Source organism: Miniopterus natalensis, chromosome 2 (assembly GCF_054644295.1).
Source record: "Miniopterus natalensis isolate mMinNat1 chromosome 2, mMinNat1.hap1, whole genome shotgun sequence".
NCBI lineage: Eukaryota > Metazoa > Chordata > Mammalia > Chiroptera > Miniopteridae > Miniopterus > Miniopterus natalensis.
In genome coordinates this window covers 125,524,108-125,540,125 of record NC_142082.1, presented here as the reverse complement: position 1 = coordinate 125,540,125, position 16,018 = coordinate 125,524,108, and the positions used below count along the sequence as shown (strand labels likewise).

Genomic DNA, 16,018 nt, shown 5'->3' with positions numbered 1-16,018 from the left:
AACATTTTTTTTTCCTTTTGTTGATACTTAAGAGAACTACGCCGAGAAGTTATAATGCTGGCCTGCAGTTTTGGCAACAAGCACTGTCACCAACAGGCATCAACACTTATTTCAGATTGGATTTCCAGCAACAGGAACAGGTAAATTGAGCCAAATCCTGAATTTTTGATATGACGTAATGCTGCTTTCAGATTCTCAGTGGATGCATCCCATATATCACCTGGAGAAAATCAAGACAAAAAATAAACAAACTGCAACACTTTGGTTCAGGTTCACAGCTTACAAAGCAGCAGCGTGAAACCACGATGCGCTTACCTTTGCAAAGTTTTATTGAGTTTTGAAATAACTCTAAAATTAGGCCTTTATTCATCATATATAGGCGTCAGTTTATTTTGAATTTTGATAGCTTAGCTGTCCCACGAGAACAAAATAATTAAATGTAGGCCAGACTCTCAGGTTGTTTATAAAGGTTGTGGTATTTATTCATTAAACAACTGAAAGCATATGATACAAAGGGTCATAATGTTAATGTTAAAAACTAAAAACAAAAAGGTTATAGAAAAAGATCTTTACTCTTTCAGTGACTCTTGACAAAGACCTTAAACTTATATCTTATCTTGGAATTCCACAGTCAGTATTTTAATACATTATGGAGGTTAAAGTTATTTAATAGAATTACTCTTAATAAAAAACATTATACTAAATGTCACTCATTAATGTTAATGAAAAGAATATTCATAAAAAATTAGAGATCAGTGATCTTCTTACTGCAGTTTTTTAAACTTCTTGGCTGGCTTTATATTTCCAAGGAGCATTGTTTTTCATTGCCTTTTGCACTTGGGGTAATTTATAATCCGTCCTCCCCAGGCTTTGGCCACTGCCTTAAGGTGAGTCTGAGGAGCTAGGGGACAGTTGGTTCGGATGATTCTACTCCGCATGCCACAGTGGACTTGTCCCGGATCTGAGTGTCTGGATGACCCCGTGGGCAACAGAGAAAGGGATTTGTTCTAGGTGACCATAGAGAACCACAGGAGAATTATGGAACAGATTGGTATTGGTCTTGTTGAGAATTATTTAGGTTGATGCGTCATAACTGACTCCATCCAGGTCAAAAGGTAGCTATCCTGCTTTAAAACTGAGGGAAACTTTTCACCGTGTTACTTAGTAATTTGTCATAATATCTCACCTTCTCTAGGATTTTTCTGTTTCCCCTTTAAGTCAATCATTTCCAGTCTTATACTGAGCTAAGAAGGAAAATATTTTATCATTATTATCTCTCAATTGACCCATCATATACTTGAAGACAGTGATTAAATCTTTCTTCAGTCTTCTCTAGAACTAAAGCATCTTCATTTTTCAGCTTTTACTAATGATTATCTTTTTTTGCTACGTCTTGTGAAAATTATTATATTAGACTTAAAAATGTTATAAAAACTTTTTTCTGCTTTCTTCCCACTCCTTTAATTCTACCACATATATTTAAACTATGAAAACATAATCAGTTATTCAAAATCAATACATCCAAAATTTTATTAAGATACATAGTCATGTATGCATATGAAAAAAAAAAAAGTGAAATGTATTATTTAAAGAATGTGGTCTCTCCTCTTCCTCTTTTTTTCTGTTTGATAATTTGTTTATTTTCTGTTTTGCTACTGACACATGCCTTTTCTCAGAGCTGCTGTTTTTTTACCCTTTAATGAATTTACTCTTGTTAACATATATTCTTACCATTTATTAAAACTGGATTCAGTCCATTACATTACTGTAATTTCTTTAGAGTATTCAAGCCTAATATCCCTTCCTACACTTAAAAATATAGCTACTGGGAAAATACTGTTTTTAAAATAATTCATTTACTTAAAAAAATTTTGTTGAGTGATTCTCAGTAGCAGCTGGTAGCTGGAAAGCAAAGGGCAGAGGCAGGGCTCAAAATTAATAGAAGGTAGAGCTCTGTCAACAAATAGCCGTTCTTGGAAGCACGAGCAGGGTGAAAACCCAAGGGAGAGGGACTGCTGCCTCGGAGGGACTGCGTTCTGCCTCCTGAAGGGTGAGCAGGCCTGTGGGATGGACAAGGCTGGGCGGAGGGCAGGGTGGGGTGTGTGATGAATATGGAAAGCACATGGCTGGGGATTCCAGGCAGAATGAAGGTGCTTGGAGTGATGTTTTGTTCGAGTGTAGTAATTTTATGACTTTCCAGTTTGAAGAATCCATCACTTCCATAACTCCTCATAAATAAAAGTTCATTTGTAAGATGTCAGCTGATTTTGATTTTGATAACTGTGTCATTTATTCACGATAAAATAATTAAATTTAGGCCTAAGACTTTTGTTATATTTCCTTTGTCATTTTTATATTCCCTTGCTTTGCTTTCTTTGGTAACTGGGCAAGTAAGCATGCTAAGTGAAACTAACTCTGTGTTTACTAAGATTTGCTCAGCCGACCCTGTGACATGCCCCAGTATATACAAGTGACCTCCTGTGGAGAGGGCACGGCATCCTCACTGATGATCAGAGGTTTAATCTGTATTTTTTGGATGACAGTTTAATAATAAAACAATGCAGTCCTGTAGTTGGTGCTGAGTTTAACTTTATTTTCTGAGTTTGACTTTCTTATATTGAGTCAATAAAGAGGACTGCAAGTTTTCTGCTTAAATGTGCCTGAAACAACAAACATGTCAGTTTTTTTTGTTTTTATTTAAGTGGAACCCTAAAAATCATTTTCAAAAAACCTCCAAGGTAATATAGTAGTATACTTATAAAATATTTTTGGGAGATGCTCTGTATTTATGCTCATAAATCTAAATGACAGTGAATCATGGAAGTAGCAGGGATTACAAATCTTTGGGGTGTTGTGCTACTATAGACTAATCTTGATATGCTGGAGAGATAGGTTAAATCAGTGACATTGGGTCCAGAAAAATGAAATGGATGTGAAAGTTGATGCAGAGCAAGATAATGGAACCTAAAAGTGGGATGAAAAGCTAGAGATGGTAGCAGCAGAGAAAAAAATTCAACAATGACAGTAGATGATAAATTGAATGAGTCGACATTCTGATCCCTGTTAAAATATTCAAATGCTGCAGTGCTTTGAATTGTAATGGTGATGTCATGCATAAAAACAGATTGAGCTACATTCAGGTCTTGTTAGGCTGTGAATTGGGGACTAAGTTCAGCAGACACCACATTTTAGAAAAGAGACAAAGTGCTGAGCATTCGGTAGAGAACAATAGAAAAGATAAAAAGATCCTGACAACATGAGATACAAAAGGAGGTTGAAGACCTGAAAATTTCACTCTAAAAAAAAAAAGACATAGGAAAAATGCTAGCTTTTTTGTCTGTATAAAAAGCATAATAAAAGAGACAGACAGTGGTTTCTTTCACTAGTTAATGCAAATAAACAAGAAATAATTGGCCTGAGCTTCACTGAGCAAAATATAGGGAATATTTCATTACTGCAAGTGAACTGTTATTTGAAAACCTCTGTATCAAAATACTGTTGAGATTATACAGTTAACTATACAGAGATCACAATATGACAATATGAGGTTTTCTTTGAATAAATAAATTTAACCTGAAATTAGATGTGTCCACAATAACACAGCCCCTTAAATTGGTGATAATGCATTATTTTTCAAATACTGTTAAAAAGTACAATTTAAAGCTTTAAGCCAATATAGATGAAGATTTAAAATATTTAAGTTAAAAAAATTATTTAATAGATAATGGTGTCCATTCCCTAACATGTAAATTGATAGCTGTATCATCACCCTGCTTAAAAAATACCTTGAAACAACAGAGTACCCTGTACATTGGAGAACATCAAAAATGTTTATTAAAGTGAAATGAATTAGAAATTTATGTTGAAATTGGAAAACTTAAGGCCATTTCATGATAAAAATTACAAGTAGAGGAGCGTCTCTGGAGTTTTGCAGCGTGCATAATACATAAGCCTCACTGCTCATGCAATTAATTATAATGTTACTAATATTATTGTCTTTAATAATGATAATCATGATGAAAACTATATTTACTTTGCTAAGTATTTATCACATTTTAGACATTGGACTAAAGTGCTTTTTGTGCATGATCTCATTTTTATTTTCATTTTTACAGAAAACAAATCCCAAACTCACAAAGGTTATGTAACTTGACAATATTATATAACATTTGATGGTGAACGTGGGCTTCGACCCTCAGCCTTCCTGCTTTCTAACCCCTACTTCAAGTGATTCTGTGGTATTATGTCAAATTACCATATATCTGTAATACATGTTTGTTCAAAATTGACAAAAAAAAATTTTTTTTAAAGACACCCCATAGATCTCAAGTCCTCTCTACAGTGAGTATAAGCAATAATTTTATGCAGGTTGTGCTACATGGCATAAGCCTGTGGTTTTCAAATCTGATCACTAAGAATCACTGGGGGGATTTATTGGACAGTTTGCTAGGCCCCCACCCCTGGAGCTCTGATCAAGTAGGTGGATTAGAGCCCAAGACTTTACATTTACAACAAGTTCCCAGGTGATGCTGCTGCTGCTGGTCTGGGGATCACAGTTTGGGAACCACTGGTGTGGGGAAACATTACTGCCTTCAGAATCGGAGAAACCAGCGATCAAAGGGCCGCTGTTCCTCTAAATGACCTTCGGAAAATCACATGGTTTCATCATCTGGAAAATGGCGGTAATGTTACCAACCACACAAGTCATGAGAGTTATATAAATGAATGCCTGTGTAATATGTGGCCCTTATAAGAAATCATAAACATTAATCATCTTTGGAGTTATTGTCTAACTTTTTTGACCACTCCTGTATAGTGGGGTGGTATAAATTTTAAACCAGAAAATGAAGAACAGCATAGAATAGAACAGTATTGAACTTTATAAAACCCCTTCAAAAGTAGACCCCTTGCTATGAGTTGAGACTATAAAGATGTACCCTGTACCATAAAATATAAAAGAAAATATTATGACAGAGATTCTCAATGAGAAGTAGGGGGACATTTGCTCTTTGTTCCTCTCCTGCTTTAAGAAATACTGCTTTTTATGGCTCCGAGGTAAATATTACTTTTTTCTTCCCTCCCCTTAATCAGCTGATATGTATGGCGCCTGTCGCTCCACCAGCCGTAGGTCATTTTATTGCACAGCGCCCAGAGCTCCAGTTCAGCCCCCTCCTCTGCGCCTGCCCTCTGTCCATTACTGGTTGCTTTTCTTCGGTGGGAACATAAAGGTAGAAGCACAAAGGGCTCTTTCCGTCGTGGTCCTGAAACCTCTTGTCTTCTTCCCCTAAAACCCAGATCCTAGCTTCCTGCCCATGTTTCCAAGCTACTGTGGTCCTGTTCCCTCCATTCGCTACACTGCCCTTTGTGTTCCTCTTGCTGTGTGTCGCCCAACTACAAATCAGTCCTGCAAATGCCAGCCTGAAGCTGGGCCAGCCAGACCTGGCGTTGTCGTGCTCAGTTACCAGATAGGCGGTTTCCAGACAAGTGAACACAGCGGGGTCTGTGCAGAGTCACAGAAAGGACAGGGCTGTCCAAGCCTCCAGTGAGCTGGGGCGAGGAATTAGGTTTGCTCTAAGTTTGTCATTAGACAGCTGTGGCTTTAGACAACTCAGTCAACTTCTCTGAATCTCGACCTTGTTTCCAAAGTAAGGGCATGGCCCCCAAATATTCAGTGCTTACATTAGCTCTAACAGTCCAAAATTTCACACTCGCTGTGCATAAATCCTGTTAAATTCTTTTCTAACTTGGGTTTTCATTATAGTTGTTACTTGTATATAAGTGATCAACACAAATACATTGCAAACTTTGATAAATAATTTCCAAGTATAAAAATTATTATATACAAAAGTAAAAATTGATATTGGCCTTTTTTCAATTAGCTTATATATTCACAGATAAATATTACTCACTGCTAGAATGAGAAAAGTTTCACTGTCAATTCTATTCATATTTTTACATTAAAGTGCTGAGAAACTTTGTACACAAAAATAAATTGATGGGGATGGAAGGTATTTTGCTATAATTGTAACACAATTCTTCAAAATCTTTCCAAGTTTTGTGCAAAAAATCACACAGTAATCTACCACCAAAAATTTTAAATCATTGCCTGACAACTTAATTAGTTTCTTCTTCAAATCTTATGGGAACAATGAGTTTTTTAAAATTGAAAGTTCATTTTCTAGAGATTAACACCAATATTTATAATTTTCTCTTTATTTGGTATTGCAGTGCAATACACCCTCAGAAGATACAAGATAAGCGAATGAGAAATATGTCTTATCCTGGAAAGTGAAAGTAGAAGAAGAGTTTTTATGAAAAGAGAATTATCTATATGACAGTTTAGAATGTGGAACTTGATTGCCGTAACACCGCCCATATCTTTAGGTACTCCTTGAAAAGTCTTCCCTTTAAGGAACAAACAAGTGGTTTGAAGACCACTGCATTAGGAATGGAGAGAATGACAAGTAGATGGGATTGTCTAGGGAGAGCATATAACATAAGGAGAGGATTCAAGGCTAAGAACTGAGAAATCACAACACTGAGTAGCTGGGTATAATCCAGACATGAGTTGTGGCCCTTGAAGCTTAACATTTACAGTGTATTTCAAAAGTTGTTTATTTCTTCTATCATATATTTTGTCATTTATTATTAATCTTTTCCACTATAAATCTAAATAATTTTATCTGTTTATTTAAAGATATAGATATATCTATAGCTATGGATGTGTAAAAATGGTAGCTATTCTAAGAATTTATGTCTGGAATTTATTTTTATAGAGATCCCCAGGAAACTTATACAATTTTTTATTTTACTTTCACTCATTTCCCATTAAAAAATACAACCACTTGCATTCTATTTTGCATTATAAAACAGCAGTTTATATCTTAGTTTCAAAATAGTTCTCATAATTTTCTTACATGTGTAAAAATATTTTACTCAAAGCATTATTTTACTACATTCATCTATACTGCCTTTCTAAGTCATGTATCTCTTTCCCTCCTTCCAGCACCTGGCATGGAAACTGCTTTTTTCCCCTGTCAGAATATCAGAAATTATTTAATTACTAATTTTCTAAGAGTTTAGGAAGGATGTTATAAGGGTATTTATATTCTTAGTGGATTATGTTAAGTAGCTTAAAACTGATTAACCTGTATTTTTAGTAGTTCACCTTTTTACGTGCATGTGAGGTAATACACATCCCGCACTGTGGTCTGTTTGGCTAGTTCTTTATCTCACACTGTGCACAGTTGGTACATTGTTAATAGAGAACTTCATGCACCCTGTGTGTGAATTCCACTGTGAATGTTCTTATAAGAGACCCGTTGACGTGAGAGGAAAAAACATAGCTAGTTACCTACTTGAGGGCACATATTTTCGTTCACTTATATTATACATTTATATCATATCATAAGGAGAGTGATGTTTCTTCTGTCATCTTTCTGTCCTAGGAGTTTTATATTCCAGTAGTTGTGGCTGGTCACCTCTTGATGAATTGTTTCTAGGCCTGCACAACCCCAGCCTAGAAACTTAGAAATTGCTCATGAGAATCTTTAAGGCAGAAAGTGGTATGGGAACTTCTGGAATGAGTCACAGTTACCATCAAAGATGTCATCATCATTGACATTTTATTATCACTTTATCCCTGTAGTTCTTTAAAGCTAAAACATAAAATCTTTGCAGGGGCTGCATTTCTCATTTTGATGGACGCTGTGTTGCAGGGCCAGGTGCCCCAATCCACATTTGGGTAGTGGAATACCTTGTTAATGGCCAACTTGCTTTTTAACTTTTAGCTCTGTTTCTAAAATAAAGTATTCTTGCTCATTTCCCCCCCCCCATAGTAATAAGTCTACTTGATTTAGTTGAGTAGTATTCATTCAGATTCTTAGAGTACTTGATTCAGGTACCAAATATACCTTGAGTCTCTGCCACACCCATGACATACCAAAAGGCACCAGATGACCATCCAGAAGGAAACTGTTTCTGCCGCCCTGCAGCTTACAGTCCAGTGGCAGTCTAAGGCTAAACAGATGTCCTACTGTAAGATGTTAACGGTATTGAGACCCAGAAGGGAGATTTATATGAAATGGGGAATTTGACCTGGCAGTGAGATGGACATTCTTGCAGAGTGACAACTGACCTGTGGTCTACAGGGAAGTTACATGTTCACTAGGTGAAGAGGGAAAGGTGATATTAAATGGAAAGAACAGTGTATAAAAATGGCCTTCCTCCACATCGTTTCTCAATATTCAAGTCTTGCTACTTTCAAAAAGTTTAGCTGATTGGGCAGTATCTATACTGAGCCAAGAACATCTTCTGGAAGTTTTATAAATTTTTTTATTTAGTTAATCAATTCATTTTATTTTCTTTGCTGAGTAGAGCAAAAGTCCCAGTTAACTGATTATGTTCCTTCATCAAAGTTTTAGGGGATCTCTCTTCTGAGCTTGGAGTATGGTACCAAACAGAAGTGTTTTAGAAAAGTTACATAAAGGAAAAATAAGATATGAAATGTAGTGAGTGTGCTTGCTGTTTGAATTAATCCTATTGTGAATTTCTTTGTCAAACTGGAAATCTTTTTTCATAACCAGTAATGACTACCTGGCAATATATTTATAAATAGAGGTCATATATTAAGATTGCGTGTGAGGATGTACAGTAGAGCCTAGGGAATAATATTGTAATAACTATGTATGGTTCCAGCCGGGTACTAGAATTATCAGTAAGTGATATAATTGTCTAACCACTGTACTGTAAACCTGAGTTAAATATAAAATACAAAATAAATAAGTAAAAAATTACTTAAGTAGTGTCTACACCTGCAAATAGAAGAGGACTTTTCTTCTTTCTAAACTTCTCAGGAATTACACTGAAAGTACCACTTCTCCTCACCATTTGGAGAATTCAGTACATGCTAACTCAGTTCAGTCCATAATGGGATAAATACTTGACTAAATATCCTACTTGAGAGACTAACTAATCTGGATGCATTTTTAATATACTTTTTGTGTAGCAGGGGCTTTAATTGCTTCAAAAGCTAATATAACCCCAGTTAGTGCATATTCCTATTCATTTTCTTTTAGTCATATGTAGTTTGTAATGCAAATGCATTAATGATTTTTCATTCTAATTTAAAATGCAGAAATAATTATACACTTATTTTCCTTTTCCCAACACTTTTGGCTTTTTCCTGACATCTCACTTTTTGATAAAAATTATATTTCTAGCCATGCATAAAGATAAATGGTCAATAGTATTTTCTCAAGGTGTTTTAATTTTTACAGAAGTGTGCTTTTGAAGGTGACTTGATTTAATTTAAAAATTTTTCCTTTTCAATATAATTGGCTTTTCTCCCATTTCTGACAGTAGTAATTTTCCTACCAAGCTCTTATTGTTTGCCTAATATTATACCAGTTTCAGTTTGTGTCATCTATCAAAAGATATGCCCATTAATTGTAGAATAGCTCTATTTTAACTGCCAGACTGTTTATCATAGTACTAAGTGCTAAATGAATGTAAGTTTACATGGGCAATGCGGGGAGCAATGCTGATTAAGCTTACAGTAGTAATCATTATTATTCACTAAGCCAGAGCGGAAGCACCAACAAAAATATTTGCAGCTTTCAAAACATTTTTATTTAATCACAGATAGTAGACTATACTGATGGATTCAGATTGATGGAGTATAAGGTTTATTGCAACTACTACCAACCACACTATAAAGAAGAAAGTCCCTCCACATTTTCTCAAAATAACATAAGCATTGCTATGAGCACTGAGATTTGTTCAGCAGCATCAACATTTCCTTTTTGCTTATTTTTCCTCCCATGATTAAGACTTAGGACTGATTCCTTATATATAGTTTCTATCTCAAAATAAAAGTGAAATTAATTTGTTAGTCTTTTTTTTAATATGTCTTATATGATTTCAGAGGGAAGAAGGGAGAGAGAGAGACAGAGAGAGAGAAACATCAACGATGAGGGAGCCATTGATCGGCTGCCTCCTGCACGCCCCCACCTGGGGATTGAACCCGAAACCAGGGCATGTGCCCTGACTGGGAATCCAACTGAGATCTCCTGGATTGAAGGTCAAGGCTCAACCGCTGAGCCATGCTGACCAGACATTGTTAGTCTTCTTTCTAATGATAGTATGATAACATTTACTTAACATTGTGATAATGTTGATGAAAAATATCCCATAAGCATCAAATAGTGTTTTGTGATAGACACAGGGTGGGACAAAAGTAGGTTTACAGTTGTTCATATGGAAAATGATACAATAATGAATAAATACTAATACAAGAACAAGCTGTTTTGCATACTGACAACAGTAAACCTAGTTTTGCCCACCCCATATACCGGGTGACTTGAGTTCTTTCTGTGTTTCTACCTTTTCTTTCTTTTTTTATTGATTTTTTTCCTTTTTAGAGAGGGAGGAAGGCAGGGAGAGACAGAGAGAGAGAGAGACACCCATGTGAGAAAGAACGATTGCCTCCTGTTTGCGTGCCAACTGGGGATCAAACCTGCACCCCAGGTATGTGCGCCGTCGGGAACAGAACTCGTGACCTTCTGGTGCACAGGGCAGCGCTCCAACCACCTGAGCCACACCAGCCAGGGCCCTACCTTTTCTTTGGTGTCTCCTTCTTTTTGTCCTCTGATGTTGCCTGGATTACTTGGTTTTCTATCTTTTTGTGCTTTAGCAATTATATCTTATAAAGTGGTTTGATAGCCCAGATACTTAACCCTCACCATCCCTCCTCTCCTTTCCCACCCAGTAGAAATAATAGCTACTTTATACATGAGACTTACAAGTTTAAAATAAAATTTAATATAATTTTAGCTTATGTAAAGTAAACATTCCATTTAAAGTACATTTATTTGAATTATAAAGCCATTTTAAAGGAGTGCTGTTATTTTAAAATATAGCCTTTTGATACATTTGGGATATTAAGAATTAAAATGACTCCTTCTTCCAAGCAGTCCTTTTTCCTTTCATATAGAAAGAGCAGCATATGCTTCTTTGCACAGATGCAAAATTAAAATATAAAGAGGTACTGAACATCACTCAGAACAGCAGTTTTAAATATAGTTGGTCTACTCTCCACCAGGTTTCTCCAACTCTGTTTTATGAGCATCATAGGGCCATGCAGACTGGTTTTGAACTGCCTTTTCCTGCAATCAGAGGTTTTAATATTGCCTTTTGTTATGTTTAAGTTTTGAAGGGACTGAGCAGCCACTATATGGGCACTGGTGAGAGGACTCCCTGGAAGCAGCTGCGTGTCAGGGCCTGGCTCACGGCACCACCGTGCAGTGTTCTTTCCCCGGTCCCTGACTGCGCCTTTCTCGTGGGATTCTGTCCCCCCTGGCTAGGGGCCTCGTAGAGATACTAAGGAACAATATTTCTTCCGGTTGCCAGGGTTTTTATATTGATTCAGTGGCATATTTGATTGACAAGTTAGGTGGGATTATAAAAGAGTATTTTATTGTAATGCCTTAAACCTGAGCTGTATTGTCAGTCATGATCTTTATAATTACTCATTCACGTTTAGTGAGTTTGTCTAAAAACTTTGTTTCTGCTTTTCTTTTAGTCCAGTATTCGTTTAAAAAAAATAAGAGTATTTGTTGCCATTTTATCCTAATAATAATATTAATAAAAATAAGGAGGAGAAGGAATGTCATTACCACTTTTGGGGACAATTTTTTATGTCCCTTGCACTTGGCTATGCACAGCATTTGGATAAAGCCCATACTGAACCTTTGAGGTGAACCAGGCACTGTGCCCAGCCCTGGATAAACATTATCTAATCTCATCATTGTAATAACTTGTAAGGAATTATTATCCCCATTTTCCAGACGAGAAAACTGACACTTAGGTGCGAAAAGTCGCACATTCCTTCTCAATAACTTTAAGTTTTATTAAAGATAGCTTTCTTAGCAGCGGCCAAGGGACTGATGAATGGGGACAGAATAAGAGATGGGGGTAGGGGATAATAAAACAGAATCAACCTTTGTAAATGCAGGTTATTTTTTAGTATATATATATATATATATATATATATATATACTAAAAAATATAATTAATATATTTATATATATTAATATAATTAATATATATAATTAATCCTCACCTGAGGATATGCTTCCATTGATTTTTAAGAAAGAGGAAGGGAGAGCGTGAAAGGGAAAATAACAACACATTGAAACATTGATGTGAGAGAGAAACATTCATAGGTTGCCTCCCTTTAGTGCCCTGAGCAGAAATCAAACCCACAACCTTTTTGGTGTTTAGGAGGATGCTCAACCATCTGAGCCACCCGGCCAGGTGGTGGTGGTGGTTGTTAATTCTCACCCGAGGATATTTTTCCCGTTGATTTTTTTTTAGAGAGCCTGGAACAGAAGGGAGGAGGGGGAGGGAGGGAGGAAGGGAGAGAGATAGAGAGAGAGGGAGAGAAACAGCGATGTGAGAGGACACATCGATTGGTTGCCACCTGCACCTGCCCCTGCCCCCGACTGGGTCCAGGGTCGGACCTGTAACCCAGGCATGTGCCCTTGCCTGGGAGTCACACCTGTGACCCTTCATGCGTTGGCTGATGCTCTAACCACTGAGCATTGGGCCAGGGCTAGTCTGACATTTTAATGTCATGGATTGTCTGCCCTGGAAGAAGGAAGACTATTAATACTTATAAGGCAGGACAAGATTTGCAGTGTCAGGGAGGAAGCCTCAACCAAATCTGTCTTTTAATTTCTAGTTAGATTAGGCAAATGATCTTTTAAATGAATTAATTAACTGCAAATTAATTAAAACTAATTAAATGGTAGGCCACACTTATATCAACGGCATGCATAGTGCCCCTGAAAGAGAGAGGTGCTCTTAGAGAAGTGAGCGATTTGTGAAAATTTTCTCATTGTCTCTGAAAATAATTAAAACCACATTTCAGTGTTAATACAATTGCTAATAAAAAGAATCTTGTACTAACAGAGCAGGGAGGGACCTTAGAACTCATGTACTTTAGCCCTGTCCAATTAGGATGAAAAATGAAGCCCAAAGCAATGACCTTGACTTGCTGAGTCCTACAGGCAGTTACTGGCTAAAATTTATATTTTAAAATTGTGTGATTTTTTTTTCTTTGACAAATAATAGTTTCCTATGGGAGATGCTTTGAGTGTATCACAAGGAATTATTTCCACATCTTATTCAATAGCATTTTTCTATATTGAAATACATTTTATTTTAATAGTAACAGAATCTAACCTTTATAAATGGAATTATACATTTACTTATCTTATTTCCAAAGTAATTATAAAATTCATTAAATTATTAACTTTGAAATATATGTTAAAAAAACAAAGGCTAGTTATCTACAATCTCCAAACCCAGAGGCAAATGTTGTTAATGTTGATCTTGATTATCCTGTCTTCCTAACATAGACATTGTTTTTATTAAAACACAACTGTATTGTACTGTCCTTAATAATGTATTTCATTATATTTAATAATATATTTACCATATTATTAAGTATTAATCTATGATATCATTTTAGTTGCTATTTTTATTTTAACAAAACTGTACCTTATTATTTTATTTATTTATTTTTTATCACAGATAAGATTTTTTAATTCATCACCATTAAATGTCTGAATTTTAAACAGATTCTTGGACTGGGGCTTCATATCCATCAGTTCGTTTAACTTTTAGTGCCTGTCTCATCCCAGTAGCTTTTCCCACTACCTTTACCATGAAGCTCCATGAGTTTTTCCAATTCAAACTTGGGCTTCTTCGGCATTTGGACTTTTCTAACAAAGACATTATGGAGTGGATGAACGGATTGCAAGCCTTTTCTATGCCTTTTCCAATGCTGCCTGGAATCAATTTATTGGCCACTTCTTTCAAGTCATTTGTCTGCACCTCTCGGGTCATGATTTCCATCATCTTCTTCCAGATTTGGCAGACCTGTTGATGTTGAGCATAACAGGTCTTCCGAATCTGATTGTTGTGGGGTTTTTTTAGTAAAACCAGCACAGACTAGATGAAGCAAGTAGCCATTTGTAGTCTTAACAGCCACGTGAGCTTCAATCATGGTCTGCCATTTTCTGACAATGAAGCACATTTTGTCACCGGTAAGATCCATGCCATGGAATTTAGTCAGGCAGTGTTTGCCCTGAACATCTTCAGTAATTAGCTTGAACTTTCTAAATGCAACTTCATCATTCTGCAGATCAGCTGGGCTCACTTCAAAAACATGACCCTTGAGACCATCAGATGCAATTTTGGTTCCTTTAGTTCCTGTGACTAGTATTTTTCCAATATTTCTTATATTGAACCTAGCTGGTGTTTTCACTTCATACCAATATTTATCAACCACTTTCTTCTTGGCTCCCTTTTTGCCACCTTCCATAAGGCACTTGCTCTTGCCCACCACCATGGTGCTGCTCAGAGAGCCAAAAGGGCAGTACCTTATTATTTTAGATGAATCCTGAATTTTTACCTTAAAAAAGCAATGCAGTAACAAAAACTTTCATAGCAAACTGTTTAGAAATTTTTCTTATTATTTATCTTAATTTATCAATCTATTTCACAATTTTCCATTTAATAATTAAAGTACCAGTTTGCTATGATTTAAATATTAGTTCCATTTCACCATCATTATTTAACTCAGTAAAAATTTCTCCTAAAAGATGCATGCCTTTATTTTTGTATCTACTTATTTTTAACTTCTACCCCAGCCATTCAGTTTTTAGGTATTTGCTCTTGTAAAGGTGAAACAGGTTAAACATATCAACAAAATACAGAATAAATTATTTTACAATGATATACTGAACTTTTATGCTTTAAAACTTGCTCATACAAATGCACTCTTATCCTATTTAAATAGAGAATAGAATTTAAAATATAGTAGAAGTTACACTAATTAGGTAATAATTTCTGCAATGTTAGTATCCTAGAAAAAATTAAGGCACAACCTTTTGACTAAGCATTAACCGGTTCATCTCATATAAGGAGGCAACTGGAAGAGATTAGTTCCCTTTGCTCGTCTATAAGATGTATACCATACCTAGAGAAAAACAAACACATCTTTCCTTCCCAGAGAAAACTTCATTAAAAGACTTACTTCTGAGGCAGCAGTTAAATAGAAATGACTGTGGGGATATTCACATTTTCATAAACAATTTTCATGTTCACAAGAAGGGGCCCTTTCTCCCTGTAATCCTGACATCAAGAACCTCACAGGACTCATTTTTACTGTTCACAACTATGGCTTCTGTGGGTTTTTCAGCTCATGCTTTACAAACAAATGAGCTTTTTTATTTGTTCCTAATGACTTTGGTTTATACAGTGAGATCTTAAACTGTCCCCAGAGCAATTATTTTGCTAAAATGTTATCAGAACATCTTTACAAATTTAGCAGCAAAGGGGGGTTTCATTAACAATGGAAATCATTGGGAACCAAAGGCCCTTGGCAAATGCAGAGCTCCCAAATTTTGTTTTATTTTCAGTGATGAGTACAAATAATGCTGTGAACTATACACTGATTCTTTATCTGGTGAGTGGTGAGGAAGATGAGGAATTGATGGGGTGGGAAGAGATGCTAGGAAAATCAGAGCAGTTTTCTCCGACTAATCAGCTCTGCCCTTGCTCTTCTAAGGAGCTTTATGAGCCCTAAGCAATGTGAACCTTCTAACATCTGCTAATAGAGTTTCTTTCCTGAGAGTTTGGGGGTTTGTAGCTGAAGCTGAGGACCATCAATAGGCTTTAGATTATATATATAAACATATGTGTCCCATTTTCATTGTAATCAAATTTGATATACCTGCTGTTCACAGAAGGACAGCTACTGACAGGCCTGAAATTTGACCTGCAGTTTCTTGCAGATGACATCCAAAGATGTGGTCTTTCTCTTGGTTTGTGGCTGCGGTTTCAGATATGGGATCTGCTTCTATTCTGGGCAGCTTTGCTTTCAAAGACCTCCTTTGTCCAGGACAACTTTTGGGAGATTCTTTCAGGGGGCTCTGTCTGTCGTTTCATC

At 36.1% G+C, this 16,018-nt stretch overlaps 1 protein-coding gene and 1 pseudogene across 1 annotated transcript in view; one reads left to right on the top strand and one right to left on the bottom strand.

Annotated features, from left to right (window-relative positions):
* Positions 1–16,018, top strand: part of TRHDE (thyrotropin releasing hormone degrading enzyme) — a 326,844-nt gene that overhangs the window by 294,582 nt on the left and 16,244 nt on the right. Inside the window, exon 15 of the mRNA XM_087814534.1 lies at positions 33–140. Within this exon, the coding sequence (XP_087670660.1) occupies positions 33–140 (108 nt within the window). The remainder of the gene's footprint in view (positions 1–32; positions 141–16,018) is intronic.
* On the bottom strand, positions 13,636–14,416 carry LOC107526530 (small ribosomal subunit protein eS1 pseudogene; annotated as a pseudogene).